This window comes from Stylophora pistillata, chromosome 11 (assembly GCF_964205215.1).
Source record: "Stylophora pistillata chromosome 11, jaStyPist1.2, whole genome shotgun sequence".
NCBI classification, from domain to species: Eukaryota; Metazoa; Cnidaria; class Anthozoa; order Scleractinia; family Pocilloporidae; genus Stylophora; species Stylophora pistillata.
This window is the reverse complement of record NC_142529.1, coordinates 5,475,609-5,490,000: the sequence shown is the minus strand read 5'-3', so window position 1 is coordinate 5,490,000 and position 14,392 is coordinate 5,475,609. Positions and strand designations below refer to the sequence as shown.

The 14,392-nt window shown below is 40.2% G+C and overlaps 1 protein-coding gene across 1 annotated transcript in view; it reads right to left on the bottom strand.

Annotated features, from left to right (window-relative positions):
- LOC148719783 (phosphatidylinositol phosphatase PTPRQ-like) overlaps positions 1 to 2,700 on the bottom strand; it is a 12,113-nt gene extending 9,413 nt beyond the window's left edge. Inside the window, exons 1-2 of the mRNA XM_088739154.1 lie at positions 2,667 to 2,700; positions 1,775 to 2,088 (exon numbers count right to left, since the gene is read on the bottom strand). Of these exons, the coding sequence (XP_088595280.1) occupies positions 1,775 to 2,088; positions 2,667 to 2,700 (348 nt within the window). The remainder of the gene's footprint in view (positions 1 to 1,774; positions 2,089 to 2,666) is intronic.
- Positions 2,701 to 14,392: the final 11,692 nt, after the last annotated feature.

Sequence of the window (14,392 nt, the reverse complement as noted above, 5' to 3'; positions counted from 1 at the left end):
ATTTCCATGTCTGTAATGGCTATTGCTATAGAAAGACTTTGCTTCACATTTTCCAAAACTGGCACAAACCAGTATGTGACCCTGCATATCATATCTGGTGACTAACTCAGGGAGAGGTAAATGTATTTGGTGAGGTATTATAATAAAAGAACTACTGGTTGGACAACACACCGAAAAATAAGAGACACCTTGTAGAATGTCTTTTTTTGTTCTTTGCTCTCGATTATATACTCTACCTTTTTTCAAAAAACAACAATAAGCTATCGAGCATAATCCTACGGTTGTTTACTATGTAATAAATGCCACACAGGGAGATATAGACAATTCCTGAGTAGTTTAACTGTTTTAATAAAGTAGCCGAGTAACATACAGAACACATACACCGAAAACTGATTCGTTCTTTTACCACGTGCTCTCGATCCGATCCTTACACTATATATCATGTACAAAATGTCCCATTACAACTAAAATGACATTGGGAGAAAGAAAGATGAAGCCAATAATACAAAGTGCTTTTTCAGACAGTTTTCTTTTTTAAAATAAAATTAGAAATTTAAAGACTAGTCTAAGACTAAATTGTATGAAGGCCTCATTTTGCAATCACACCTTAAGTGGGAACAGAGTTGTCCATAATGTTTCCACAAAGGACAAAAAGCAATCAAGTAAAATACACAGAACTATTTTTTTTCCTACATAGACCCTTAGTTCTGTTGTTACACTTTTCATCCTTTTCAATGACCACACAGCGGAAATTCCTGCAGACGGTTTTTAATGATGCCATTTGGATTTGAGTTTCCAGAAAAGACCTATAGTTCATGGTACAAATTTGAAATTATTGCATCAAGGTGTTCTTTATTTTAATGCATCATTTACCACTATTACATATCAGCTCTTTCCATGTCAGAAAAGTTAGCTTCGGTTTTTACAAAACTACCACAAACCAGTGTGTGACCCTGCTTATCATATCTGGTGACTAACTTAGGGAGAGGTACATGGAGTTTGTGAGAGACTATAATGGAAGAACTACTGGTTGAACAACACATCAAAAAATGAGAGACACCTTGCAAAATGTTCTTTTTGTGTTCTGTGGTCTCGATTACATACTCTACATTTTTTTAAACGACAACAATAAACTATCGACCATAATCCTTCGGTTGTTTGCTGCAAATGTCATTGGTGAAAAGAAAGACGAAACAAATAATATGAACTCATTAATCACACAGTTTTTCGTTTTTTAAAAAATATAAGAAATCAAACCCTAAGTGGGAACAGAATTGTCCATAATGTTTCCATTAAGGACAAAAGGCAATCAAGTTGACAAAAAAACAATTTTGTTCCTACAAAGACGCTTAGTTCTGTTGTTACACTTTTCATCCTTTCCAATAACCACACAAAGGTTAGTATTCTTGTGTTGATAATAACTGTAGTTGATATTTCCTCTCTTTTGTTCTAAACAGTTCCTTAAATTAAACGGTAAAAATAAGAAGTAATGGCTAATAAGTCCATAAGACGTGGACCAATTAACATTTAAGTAGTATTGAAAGTGAACTATATAATTACATGTATACACAATATAATGTATACGTACATAGGTTTGTAATTTTGCTGAGTTTTTTACTGAAAAAGCTAACTGAGGCTGAGTTTTGACCAGGTATACACTTCTTTTGTGTACCTCCTCCTGACTCAAAAGTTGAATTAGTGTTCTAAGACACTTATATTTTTGGCTTTTTTCATATATCTGATATATCTGCGCATGACCTTCATGTAAACCTACCTTAACAACATTGCTTTCTTGGTAAGTGACAAAAGTGATACCATCCATTGATAACTGAACCTTGTAGTTTGTTGTCCACTCGTCTACACCATTGTCTCCTTGGGTAGCTACAGCACAGATGACGTACTCATACAGCAGGTCAATTTGTAAGTAGTCAGCAGGATTGGTCGTAGTCTTGGGTCCCCAACCCCCATTTGTTCTATTCAATCGACCAAAAGAGGGTCTATAACTATTGCTAAAAGACGATGAGGCAGAGAAGCTGCTGTCTGGAATTGTACCATTAAAGGCCAAACCAATGGCTGCCGACTTACAGGCTGCAAGGTAATTACTTAAACTCAGCCTTCATAGTTTTATGCAAATTTTAAACATCGTAGCGCCATTGCTTAAAGTTGGCATGATCACAAACACTTTACGAACTAGTTCTGATAAACCAGAAGAAATTCGAGAGCGCATTGATCACTGCGAGACATTGTACTTGCCCACTTAAAGGATGTGGTAAACCATGGGTGACCACACCATTCGAATGAACAAACCCAAGACTTGAGAGAGCTTTGGAAATACAAAATAAAATGGCGTTATCCTGAAGGAACACCACCCAGTAATTTCCTGTAAGCTCCGCCAGCAAACGTTGCAAATCATACACCAAGGATACAGGGAAACAGAAAAAATGTCTACTGAGAACAGGAGGTGATCTATTTTGGCCAGGTATATCAAGAGACACGGCAAAAGAAATGACCGAAAAACTGTGCCACGTGCGTACGGTTCTCCAAACACCAACCGTAAGAAAAACTACAACCCCACAGTGTGCCCAGTTTCCCATGGCAAAAGCATGGATGGCATTTGCCAAACATGGGATACCAGCAGAAGAGAATTTGCTTTGCTCTTCATCTACCTTGCAGCGGACGACTCCAGCGCTCGCAAACCATTAAGTGGAATGAAGAACATCTTCATCATCGACAAGACTTCCAGAAATAACAACGTAACAAGATATTATGAGCTACTAAAATTAAAAGTGTTTGGGAACTACTAAAGTTAAGAATTTTCTGACTGAGTGTTTTGAATTGTTTAGGCACGTTTGATCATCTTGAAATCCTTGTGCATGTCTGGTGCAAGTCCAAACTTTTATTAATTTTTTTTTATTTTTAATTTTTTTTTTTTTTTACATTTTGAGTGATGTGTCCCTAGCCGTTATAATAGGGCTGAATTCTTGTACGATAGTCGTTATCACTAATCGTGTTTGGGTTTGTCTTTTACCTTGCTTAGTGTCCTCAAGGGAGAGTTTTGTTCAGGTTTTAGTTCTCGAACATTGATTGTTTCTCAAATACGTTTTTATTCAATTGGATTGTCTTGTGATGTAGTTTTTTCTCGGTTAACATTCTAAAGAAACCATCGAAAGTAGACTTATGAACTTTTTCACAGACTACATTTGCAACATACCATTTAGGCCTTTTAAGATTCTCATTGCATTACATTTAACTAATTAGTCTTTGTTGTTTGTGTATCTAGCCTTGCTGTTTATCACACCCATTAGACTTTTCAGGGTGGAGATGTAAACACATTCGATCTACGATGTTACGCTTGCGCCGCGGGAAGCGTCAGCACATGGCATGTAAGTAGTTGATATAAGGCCGGTTCTGGCTCATTTTCGTTAAATTATCGTACTGTCACGATAATTTAATACAAAATCATCTTTTCGCATTATTTCATAATAATTCAAATTATTCATTCAAGCTTGTTCAGACCGATCTACAATGTCCTATTGTGAGTGTGTTCACTCTGTCTGGTAGAATGATTCGCTTGTCATCATCGGCGAATAGAGTGACTTTATTGATCTCTTGTCATAAGTTACGAGCGTGACTGTGTGTGACTCAAGGCTTGCGGTTTTGTGCAAATTTCAATCAGACAGACCGGCCTGATGATGTAATCTATGATGTAATCATAAGACGTGAAGGTAACGCGTCTGTCTCGCGTGTAAAGTGTTTCACGTGAACACTGATTTGCATAAACCACACACAATGGGATGATCACGTGAAAGACAATAGAAACATTCCAGAGCACCCTAGTAACCGAGGAGTCGGAAACTGACTTCAAAATTTTTTCTCCACCCCCTCCGTTACTAGGGAGCTCTGGAATGTAATCTATTGTCTTTCACGTGATTGCTTATTGTATGTAAAGTGGTACCTCGTGATTCGCGCGACACGTTCGCGACACGTAGTAACTCGTGATTATGATGTAATAAAAAAAAAATCGCGTGTGAAATCAAATAATAATATTGATCACTAATACAAACATGGATATTGAAGCATTTAAGAGAGACTTGAAGCTTGGACTTGAAAACGACCGCAAGAGGTTGGAAATCAAAAAGAAAATAGAAGACTATAACGATGCCAAGCAAGGTCTTGCTCTCGAACGTGAAGAAGTATTGAGACCTATTGTAAAAGAGGTCAAACAAGTCAAAGAGACAATAGATGATAACCAGAACAGAGTCATTCAGAAATTGGAGGAGAATCAAAAAGCTCTTACTCAAGATCTATCTTTTCTCAAAGAGCTCGACTCTTTTGAAAGCCCACCCGATTCTCCCTCCGCTCTTGAACCACCACCAAAACCGAAACCAAAAATACAAGTACCCGATCCAGACAGCGGCTTTGCCAAGACGAACTTAATTATATTCAAAAGAGCGGCTTTCCCACACCAAATGAAGCATTCGATAAAATACTTGACGATGAATTTGATCTTGATAAACTGGAGTATGATGTGAACGAAAAAATCATGAGAGGAAACCATGTCAAGGCCGGTCTTTCGAAGAATAAGGAAAAAAATAAGGATAAAATAGATTATATTGTGTTCCAAGTCGATGCACTGAGAAAATATATTGACCGCATAAATCTGCTCGCGAAGGGCGAGAAGATTCTTGTCACGCAAAAGGGCAACGGTCACTCAAAGCGTAAATATGCACAGAAGAAGCGAAATGCTTACAAGGTTGATAGTAAAGGACAGTAAGGTGGTCTCTTGATAAACCCCTCAAGATTGAGAAATGAAATGGTTGTTGAAGCGAGTGATCCTTTGACCTGTGTTGTTGTTTATGAAAGACAGGGTGACAGAGGGATCGTTGATCTGTTGACAAAGAGATACAATCCCAAAGGACAGTATTCGTCAAAGGCGATACAAATATTCAAAGATCTCAACAAGCTCGCAAACATTCCTACTCATAAATCGTCTGGAAAAAGCAAACTGACAGGAGGTGCTATATTTTCTAATTTCAAAGATCTGAAAGACAGGCTCATTAAATTGACAGGGAGTATCGATGCTGGTAATTCGAGTATTCAGTTGAGAAATGAAGCGATAGAAATATTAGATCACCTCCTCAAAAAGAAAAAAATTTCGAAAGAAGGATATAGCGCCTATATTCAGAAACACTTAACATGATGGAGAGACTTCTGGAATTGACAGAGAGACTAGTAGAATCACAACATCGCTCTTCAACACCTATATATCTCAACTCTTTGACTTGTAAGAAAGGGTCGAGCCACAATTTCACAACATCTTTCAATCCTGTGATGAGGCTTGACCCAAACAGAGAGTATTTTGTTGCTCTCGATGAAATCGCAATGTCATACAGCTGGTACAATGTGAGCAGCAGCTATGACAATAACAAACTGAAATATGTATATAAGAACGATCCTTCGCAATAAAGCACTATTTGAGCAATAGTGGAAATCAGACCTGAAAAAAAAAATTTCAGGCCTGTACGGGACTCGAACCACTGACCTCTGCGATACTAATTTTTTTTTTTTTTTCAGGTCTGATTTCCACTATTGCTCAAATAGTGCTTTACTGCGAAGGATCGTTCTTATATACGTCTCATAACCGCAGTTCACTCATATGTTTCAAACTGAAATATAGTCACGATTCGGGCACGACTTGGCATGAGATTGAACTCCCAGATGGGAATTTCTCATACTCTCAACTGAACGCTTATGTTCAGAGAGAGCTAGAGGGATCAAAACATTCAAAGACAGGCATTGCAATAAAATTTGTGCCAGCGCTTTTCAAAGTTCTGATCAGTCTCGAAGATGGTTTTCAAGTCGATCTGCAAATCGGAAATTTTGCCGACCTCATTGGCTTCACAAAAAAGGTTGTCACAGCCACTAGCTATGGTGAAAAATTACCTGACATAACAAGATCTGTCGATGACATCTACATTCGCACAAGCATAATCTCAGATAGTGTTGTTGGTGGTGAGGAATCAGATGTGTTGTTTCGATTCAGCGTTGACAATCTCCCCCTCTCTTACCCTTTCCATATCGATCCAAGGGAGAAAAAGTACTGCAAAATAAACACAGGAGCTATTAAAGATTTGCAAATCTACATAACTGATTCACTGGACAGACCGCTCGACCTCAACGGAGTTCCCGTCTCATTAACACTTCTCCTGAAATAAGCGAAGATCGTTTTCAAACAACAGATATTTTATTTCATGCACTTGAAATAAAATGGTTCGAAAGCAGATGAAAAGAGATGCCAATGGCAAATACGTTTTACACAATCTTGATGACGATCACTCACTTCAAGAGGGTGAAGGGATATTTAACACTCTCAAAGATGTTGGAACCAAAATAGCCACAAAACTCACAGGGAAAGCTGCAAAGGAGATGGCTCAAAAAGCAGCTACGAAAGCGTTTGAGAAGGGAGCAGAGCAGATTGGTAAAAAGACGGGGCAGTAAATCGGTGAAAAGATTTACGATAAGTTCTCAAAAACAAACAAACCTCAAGTCACGCAATCACCGCTAGTCACACATCACAAAGTACCACAAATAAAAGAAGACAAAGGAGAACAGCTTGCAAAGGAATTGAAGAAAGATAAGAAGCCGTGGTCAAAAAAGCCACCAAAAAATAAAATTGAAAAAGACGATCTCTTTAGCGACTTCGCTGAGCTTTTTTTATAAAAAAAAAAAAAAATCTCTTCTTTCTTGCAAAACACACAATGACTTCCATGCGAACTGCAAAATTTTCGAAGGGGTATGAGTATTATTCATATGAGCTCGATACTCCCCTCCAATCTGAACCAGTGAATAACAGATATCAAAAGAAGGATGGGTACAAGTTTACCGTTGACACATCAACAGCGTCAGAGACTGTAGCTGACTGGCACAATGCTTATTTTGAAATGCATTTCAAACTCACAAAGATGGACAACACAACCTATGGTGCAGCTGATGCAGCAGCAACAATCAATGGAGGTTTTAGTCTGATAAAAGACATCAAAGTTGATTTTGAGACCGTGAGAGTTCTCGATCTGCCAAGTGCAAATCACGTTGCCAATGTAAAGAATCTCACCGAGTTTTCAGAAGAACATGCGAGAAAAGAAGGTCCCCGCCAATTTCACTACCCCGACACAGCCACCGGTGCAGTCATACAGAAGTATACAACACTTGCTCTTGATGGGAATGCGCAGAACGTGGCACCAACGGACAACAACGATTACAATGAAGGGTTTACAAAAAGAAAGACTCTTCTCGCCACAGGCGCCACAAACAACATCCATCTGCCACTCAACCGTTTTGGCTTCTTTGAGTCTTTGGAAGAGCAGTTGACACCCAATGCAAAGGTTAGTATTTATGTCAGGCTTGAGGATGATGCAAATGTGTTGTTCAGAGCAAATGCTGCTGCGGCAGGCAGATACATCGTGACAAAGTTCCGCCTGTGGGTGCCGATAATTAAAATGACTGAATCTGGAAGAAATGTATTTCTCGATAACTTCCTCAAACCTCACAGATGGTCTTATCTGAGAGAGAGAATTGTTGATTCGGGACCGCTTCGACAAGGAAATGGAACATTCAGAATTACAAATGCTGTCAGAAGACCAAGGCATGTTTTCATTTGGGTTCTGAATGCAACCAAGTTTGACGATCAGGAACAGAACATGTTTTTGTTCAACACTTTCAACATCGCAAATGCGAGGTACTTTACAAAGGCTCAACTTCATGTGCAGAATGGTGAAAAGTATCCTGATCAACAAGTGGACCCAAGCAGCGAGCTGACAAGAGCATGGACATATCTTGCAGACTATGTAAAGTTCATAAGCAACAATCTGTTCGGTCCAACAATTGATGTGAAACAGTTTCAAGATCTCTATGGAATACTTTACTTTGATCTGACACGACAAGCACCAGAGCTTCTTCGAGTTTCAACAGGTCTGAATTTCGAGTACAGCCTCAACAATACCACCGACGCAGACTATCACATCTATGCATTGATTCTCAATGAGGAGGAAATTAGTGTTGAACTCTTGGGTGGAAAAGCACTCATCAGGAAATAAGTTGACTTTTCGTCTTTTTTTTTTTTGATATTTGTTATGCGAGTCACATAATAAAACAATGACAGCTTATTACCCTCGTGGAGTAACTCTTTCAGATAATCAGAGAAGGAAGCTTGCCAAAGCTTTCAACGAAAAATCACCCATCACTCTGCGTCTCTCACACAACGAACTGACTGGTTCTGATGAGATGATGGTGACAAAGACACAGATCAAGAAGATTCAGAAAGCAAAAAGCAATGGAAGAGGGGTTGACCTCAAAATCAGCAAGACACAGATAACAAAGGTTGCTCAAAAAGGTGGCAGCCTCTTCTCATCACTTCTCACTCTTGGTGCAAAGCTTCTCCCAAAAGCAATGAATCTCGCCACAAAGGCTCTCCCAGGATTGGCGACAGGAGCACTCTCAAGTCTGGGCAATTTCGCTACTGACAAGATTCTTGGAGCTGGTCAGTCGGGTGGTTTGATAATTCCACATTCAAAGATTCAGCAGCTTTTCCCGTTCGAAAGCCTTCCCTTAGAAAAGCAGAAACGAGACATTGCAATTGCCCTTCAATCTGGTGGTGACTTGAAAATGAAACCAACAAAGAGGCAGAGTGGTGGTTTTCTCGGTACTCTTCTCGCTTCAATCGGTGTGCCGATACTTCTCAAGGCGTTGACCGGAAACGGCATGCAAAACAGAAGGTCGAGAGGAAGAGGTTTACAGAATAGGAGCGCGTCAGGCAGGGTCTGTGGACCAAGCGGTTGTGGAATGCAAAACAGACCAATTTGGTTTCCACCGAGTTTGGATGAGCCTGTGCCAACAATTGGAAGAGGAGTGAAAGGGAAAAAAAAGCAGAAAGGAAAGGGTCTGTTGCTGGGCAAAAACTCCCCCTTCAACGGAGTGCCATTGCTGGGAGACATATTGTGAAAAGACCACCCTTCAAAAATAGACCAATCACAAACCTTGACATTCAAAACTGGGTCGAATACCTCAAGATTCCAAACTTTGGAGGGGTGATTTCCAGGGATCATGTGAAAGATTGTGAGATGGGGCACTCTTTTGTCATCAATCTGAACGAGTCAAATGAGCCTGGTTCACACTGGGTGGCGATGGTCTTTGGCTCTGATCTCATCTTGTACTTTGACAGTTTCGGTCTTGATCCACCACAAGAGGTGCTGATGCTTTGCAACAAACATGAAGTCAATTACGCATTCAACAACACACATTTTCAGTCACTGACAAGCGTCTTGTGTGATTACTTTTGTCTCTTCTTCTTGAATGAAACAAGTCGAAGGTTGAAACCCTCTCTTGCTCATCAAAGCTTGTATTCAGTCTTCAACGATGTGACAAAACCTCTGTCATACAGTGACAGTGAAGTGAACGAGCGTTTCATCAAAAATTACTTCAAAGAGGTTTGAGTCAGAGTCAAAAAAACAAAACCTCTTCAAACTTTCTGAAGATGTTACAAAGCAATGACGTATTCTGACGGTTATCATCAAGTCAATCACAGGCAAGAAGGTGCAAGCAAAGAAGGACCTGAAGGGCCGCCAGGTCCAAAAGGACAAAAGGGTGATACCGGCTCACAAGGGCCTGCCGGTCCAAAGGGAGACGCAGGACCGCAAGGACCAAGAGGACCTGCTGGTTCTAGTGGTTCAAACGTTGATCTTTCAAATTATCTCGACAAAACAAAGGGTGGTGATTTGCAGAAGGCTTTGAAATTCGTCAGCTCACACGGAGCTGATAGACAGGTCAGCGGTCTGTCTGATCAACCGCTCAACGGCACCGCAGCCGTTAATCTCAACAAGTTGAACACCGAACTCGGAAAGAAGGCTGACACATCGACCGTAATTAGCGGTCTGACAGCAAAACTCGATACAACCACATTTAATACGCAAATAGCAACAAAACCAAATACCACATCTGTGTTGCTCTTGGATGGAAGTCAAAAGATGACTGGCAACCTTGATCTGAACGGTAACGATGTGATTAACTCAAAGAGGGAGAACTATCTGGGTATGAGTACCGCTCAGCAGTCCACTTACGAGAACTCAAACACACTCGTCTCTCGATATGAAGCAGGGTCAATAAAGAGACATCTAAAGGGTCTACTCGATATTACCACTCTCTCGAATGCAAATCAAACATACGTTGACAATGTGAAAAAGACAGTGTCAAGCTTTAGAAATATAGATGACAAACAGATTCTTGATGCTCGAAAGAGAAAGATAATCAATCTAGCAGATAGTTTTGTAGATAATGACGAAGCTGTAAGCAAAAAATACGTTGATCAAACAGTCAAAACTGTTGAGAGTCTTACCCAAACGAAGGTTAATAAATCAGGTGACACAATGACAGGAAACCTCAATCTTGGTAATAATAAAGCAGTTAACTCTGCTGCACCAAGCAGCGGAGGCGATCTCTGCAACAAAACATATGTCGACACCCTTGTGGGGGTGACCAAAACCAACCTTGAAAAACATGTCGATGACCACCTTGCTCATAGCATCAGAACCACCAATCTGAAAAACGATCTCGATTATATCATGAACGAGATTATCGGAAATGAGTTCAGCGATGAAGATGATATCACCGGCAAAGTACAAATTTACAAAGACTTTCATAAATTTGCAAAGAATGTAAAACCGTTCGATCTTCTTCTCGACACATCAAAAGGTTACTATTCAAGTCGCTTCGGTGTGAACATGTACTCTGCCGCAAAATCAGAGTATACAGTTGTCTGTGAAATGTGGTGGGAATCCAATAAAGTTGATTCGACCTCTGTGACTCTGACTGCCACAAGCTCTGTCGAGACATTTTCAAGGCAACGCAGCAATCGATTCTCAAATCATATTGTCAGTCTCATACATATGACAAAATGGAGCAAACGCAACACCCAATTATTTGATGTTCGACATCGTGATAAAAAACAATTCAGGGCACGCCTATGATCAGAAACTTCCGATTTGGGTTGTGGTTTACGGAAGCAAGGGATATCACAACAGTCTGCCTGAGACTGTTTGGGACCAATGGTACTCTTTCCATGACAAAAAAATGTACATTTATCCACAAGTCGAACTGATGAAGGAACCGAAGGATAATGCAAACCCAGCCACAAAGAAATATGTTGATGATATCAAAACAACATTACAAACAAAGATCAATTCAAGAGCAACCAAAACAGCGCTGACAAACGCAACAAGAAAGATCAGGTATTGAGGAAACTGTGCTCATGACAATTCATCACAGGCAAGATTCTACATAAATGGAGCATCAGATCACACCACATATGTATCACAGAGCAGTAACTCTGATTTCACAGTGAACGGTTCAGACAACACAAAACTCATAATCAAAAACGCTGGTATGTATCTGATCACATACACCGATGGTATCAAGTCTAAACATCTATCACATCTCAGGTTCATCTTGAGCAATCCGTTCGTGACCACAGCAAACGGTATATTGGTAGTGCTACCCAACACAAAAAATGTTTGGACGACACTCTCTAATACCGTATATAAGAACGATCCTTCGCAGTAAAGCACTATTTGAGCAATAGTGGAAATCAGACCTGAAAAAAATTTCAGGCCTGTTCGAATCCCGTACAGGCCTGAAATTTTTTTCAGGTCTGATTTCCACTATTGCTCAAATAGTGCTTTACTGCGAAGGATCGTTCTTTTATACGTCTCATAACCGCAGTTCACTCATATGTTTCATATGTTTGTTGTTGTTCGATTTATCATCTACGGGTTTATATCGAATTAATTTGATGGCCTGCTCCCAGTTGGCTTGTTAGCTCAATTGGTAGAGCGCTGCACTAGTATCGCAGAGGTCAGTGGTTCGAATCCCGTACAGGCCTGAAATTTTTTTTTTCAGGTCTGATTTCCACTATTGCTCAAATAGTGCTTTACTGCGAAGGATCGTTCTTATATACGTCTCATAACCGCAGTTCACTCATATGTTTCATATGTTTGTTGTTACTCTCTAATACCGTTCTATTATATTTCCAAGCAAACACATCGCTGAGCGTAGCAACAGATAACAACTCTGTTCAACTCGATGGACTGGATGACAGCTATCTGATGATTGTGAAGCAGGATTGAGAGTTTAAAAAGCTAATTTTATTATGGGGTGTTCATAATAAAATGACTGACGCAACCATTTTCAACTTTAACCACATCATAACATTTTTTTTAAAAGGTTTTTTTTTGGAAAAAGCAAGTTGACATTTATCTCTGAAGAATAAGTGTTGCTTTCGCTTTTTTGTATTTGCATTTGCAATGACACTTATTCTTCAGAGATAAGTGTTTCTTTCGCTTTTTTGTATTTGCATTTGCAATGACACTTATTCTTCAGAGATAAGTGTCTCTTTCGCTTTCACTCTTCACAAATTCAACAGTTATATTTTCAGCGATACTTGTAGAATAGACAAAATGGTCAACATTCCAAAATTGACTACAGAAAGTTAAAACGGAAATCGAAAGAGAAGAGCACCCGGTGTTGACTTTCTTGATGAAGAGTATAGGATGCTGATCGCTGGTCCGAGTGGGAGTGGAAAGACAAACACGCTCATGTACATGTTGAGAGAGCCGCTGGTCATTTACGACCAGATTTTCATCTATACTCCAAACATTCACCAAGAGCTGAAACAAGATCTCCAAAAGATTATGCATCGACACTCACAGAAACTTGGATATGATGTATTGCATCTGATGAATCCTGAGGAAATTCTTGACACAACAGAGTATCCAAGAGGGAACAGGAAGGTTGTGATTTTCGACGACCTCATCACTGCTCCTAATGACGTGCAGAAAAAGATCTTGAAGCATTTCACTGATGGGAGACATCATTTAAACTCACCGGTGTATCTGAGTCAATCATATCACAAGACTCCTGTCGACATCAGATTGAACTGTTCTCATCTCATCCTGTACAAACCTGCAATGACTCGCCATCGCGCTCTGATCGCTAGTGAGAATAGCTTTGAGCCAGATCTGTTCTCAAGACTGAACCCTTTTGAATTTCTTTTCCTCGACAAGGTGAAGGAGACATGCATGAGAAACTTCGATGAAAAAATCTAATGCTTTTTCAAATAGAGATGAAGAGTTATTGTGTCAAACAGAGAAAAAAGACTGAGTCCGTATCCGGGAGTGAAAGACGGGAGATTGCAAAAAACGGACATCCAAAAAAAAGGTGGGGCGCTCTTTGATGATGTAGGAAGGACCAGCACTTCGCTGTTAGAGATGGGGATGAAGGGGTTGGCTAATCTCGGACAGTACGGTCTTGCAAAGGCTGTCAAATCTGACTATCGAAAGAGGAAGATGAAGCAAACAGCAAACAAGTATCTCGATCAAGCTATCGATTCTTTTGCTAACGATATGAGCAGAAAAATCGGGGGAAGTGTTTATGATTATTTAAATGATTATCCAATGTCAATGTATGCTACTGATGGTGTAAATGATCCGACACACCCTCTTTATGAAGGGGGATCCTTCGATATTCACAAAGCTATCGGAAAACTACCAAAACCGAAATCTGGTTGGACTCTTCCAGGTCATAAGTATACAGGACCGTACAACGACCTTGCAAATCAGGTGAGGTATGACCCAAAGACAGGTGAGATTTTGGAGATTTTCGATAAGCCAACAGGTCCAACTGACGCTGTCGCTATGCAACATGATGTTGCTTACAACGTCTGTGCAAACAGGTCAGACCCAAAGAAGTGTAAGAATACGGCTGACCGTAAGACGGTTAAAGCTCTCGATGCGATTCCAAAGGGTGAGAGACAGTGGGGGCATTGGGTTGCGAGAAACATCATCAATACCAAGCAGAAGCTTGGTCTGGGTGTGGGGGAAAAAAAAAAGCTCACTCCTTGAAGAGTTGGCAAGAGGAATTGGCAGAGGAGTTGCACAGACCGGTGAGGCGAAACTTCAGAAAACGACGCGTTGTTGTCAACGGAATCGATGAGATCTGGTGCTCCGACTTGGTTGAGATGCAGAAATTCAGCAGATGGAATGAGGGTTTTAGATATCTGCTCATGGTTCTGGACATTTTCAGCAAATACGGCTGGATCGTTCCGTTGAAGAACAAGAAGGGTGAGAGTGTTTCGGAGGGGTTCAGAAAGGTTTTCGCTGGAGGGAGAAGACCGAAGAGACTCTGGGTTGACAAGGGTTTGGAGTTTAACAACAGTCATGTTAAAGATCTGATGAAAGCTGAAGGTGTTGAGATGTACTCGACAGAGAATGAGGAGAAATCGTCTGTCTGTGAGAGGTGGAATCGAACGATCAAAACGGAGATGTGGAAGCAGTTTACCATTCAGAAC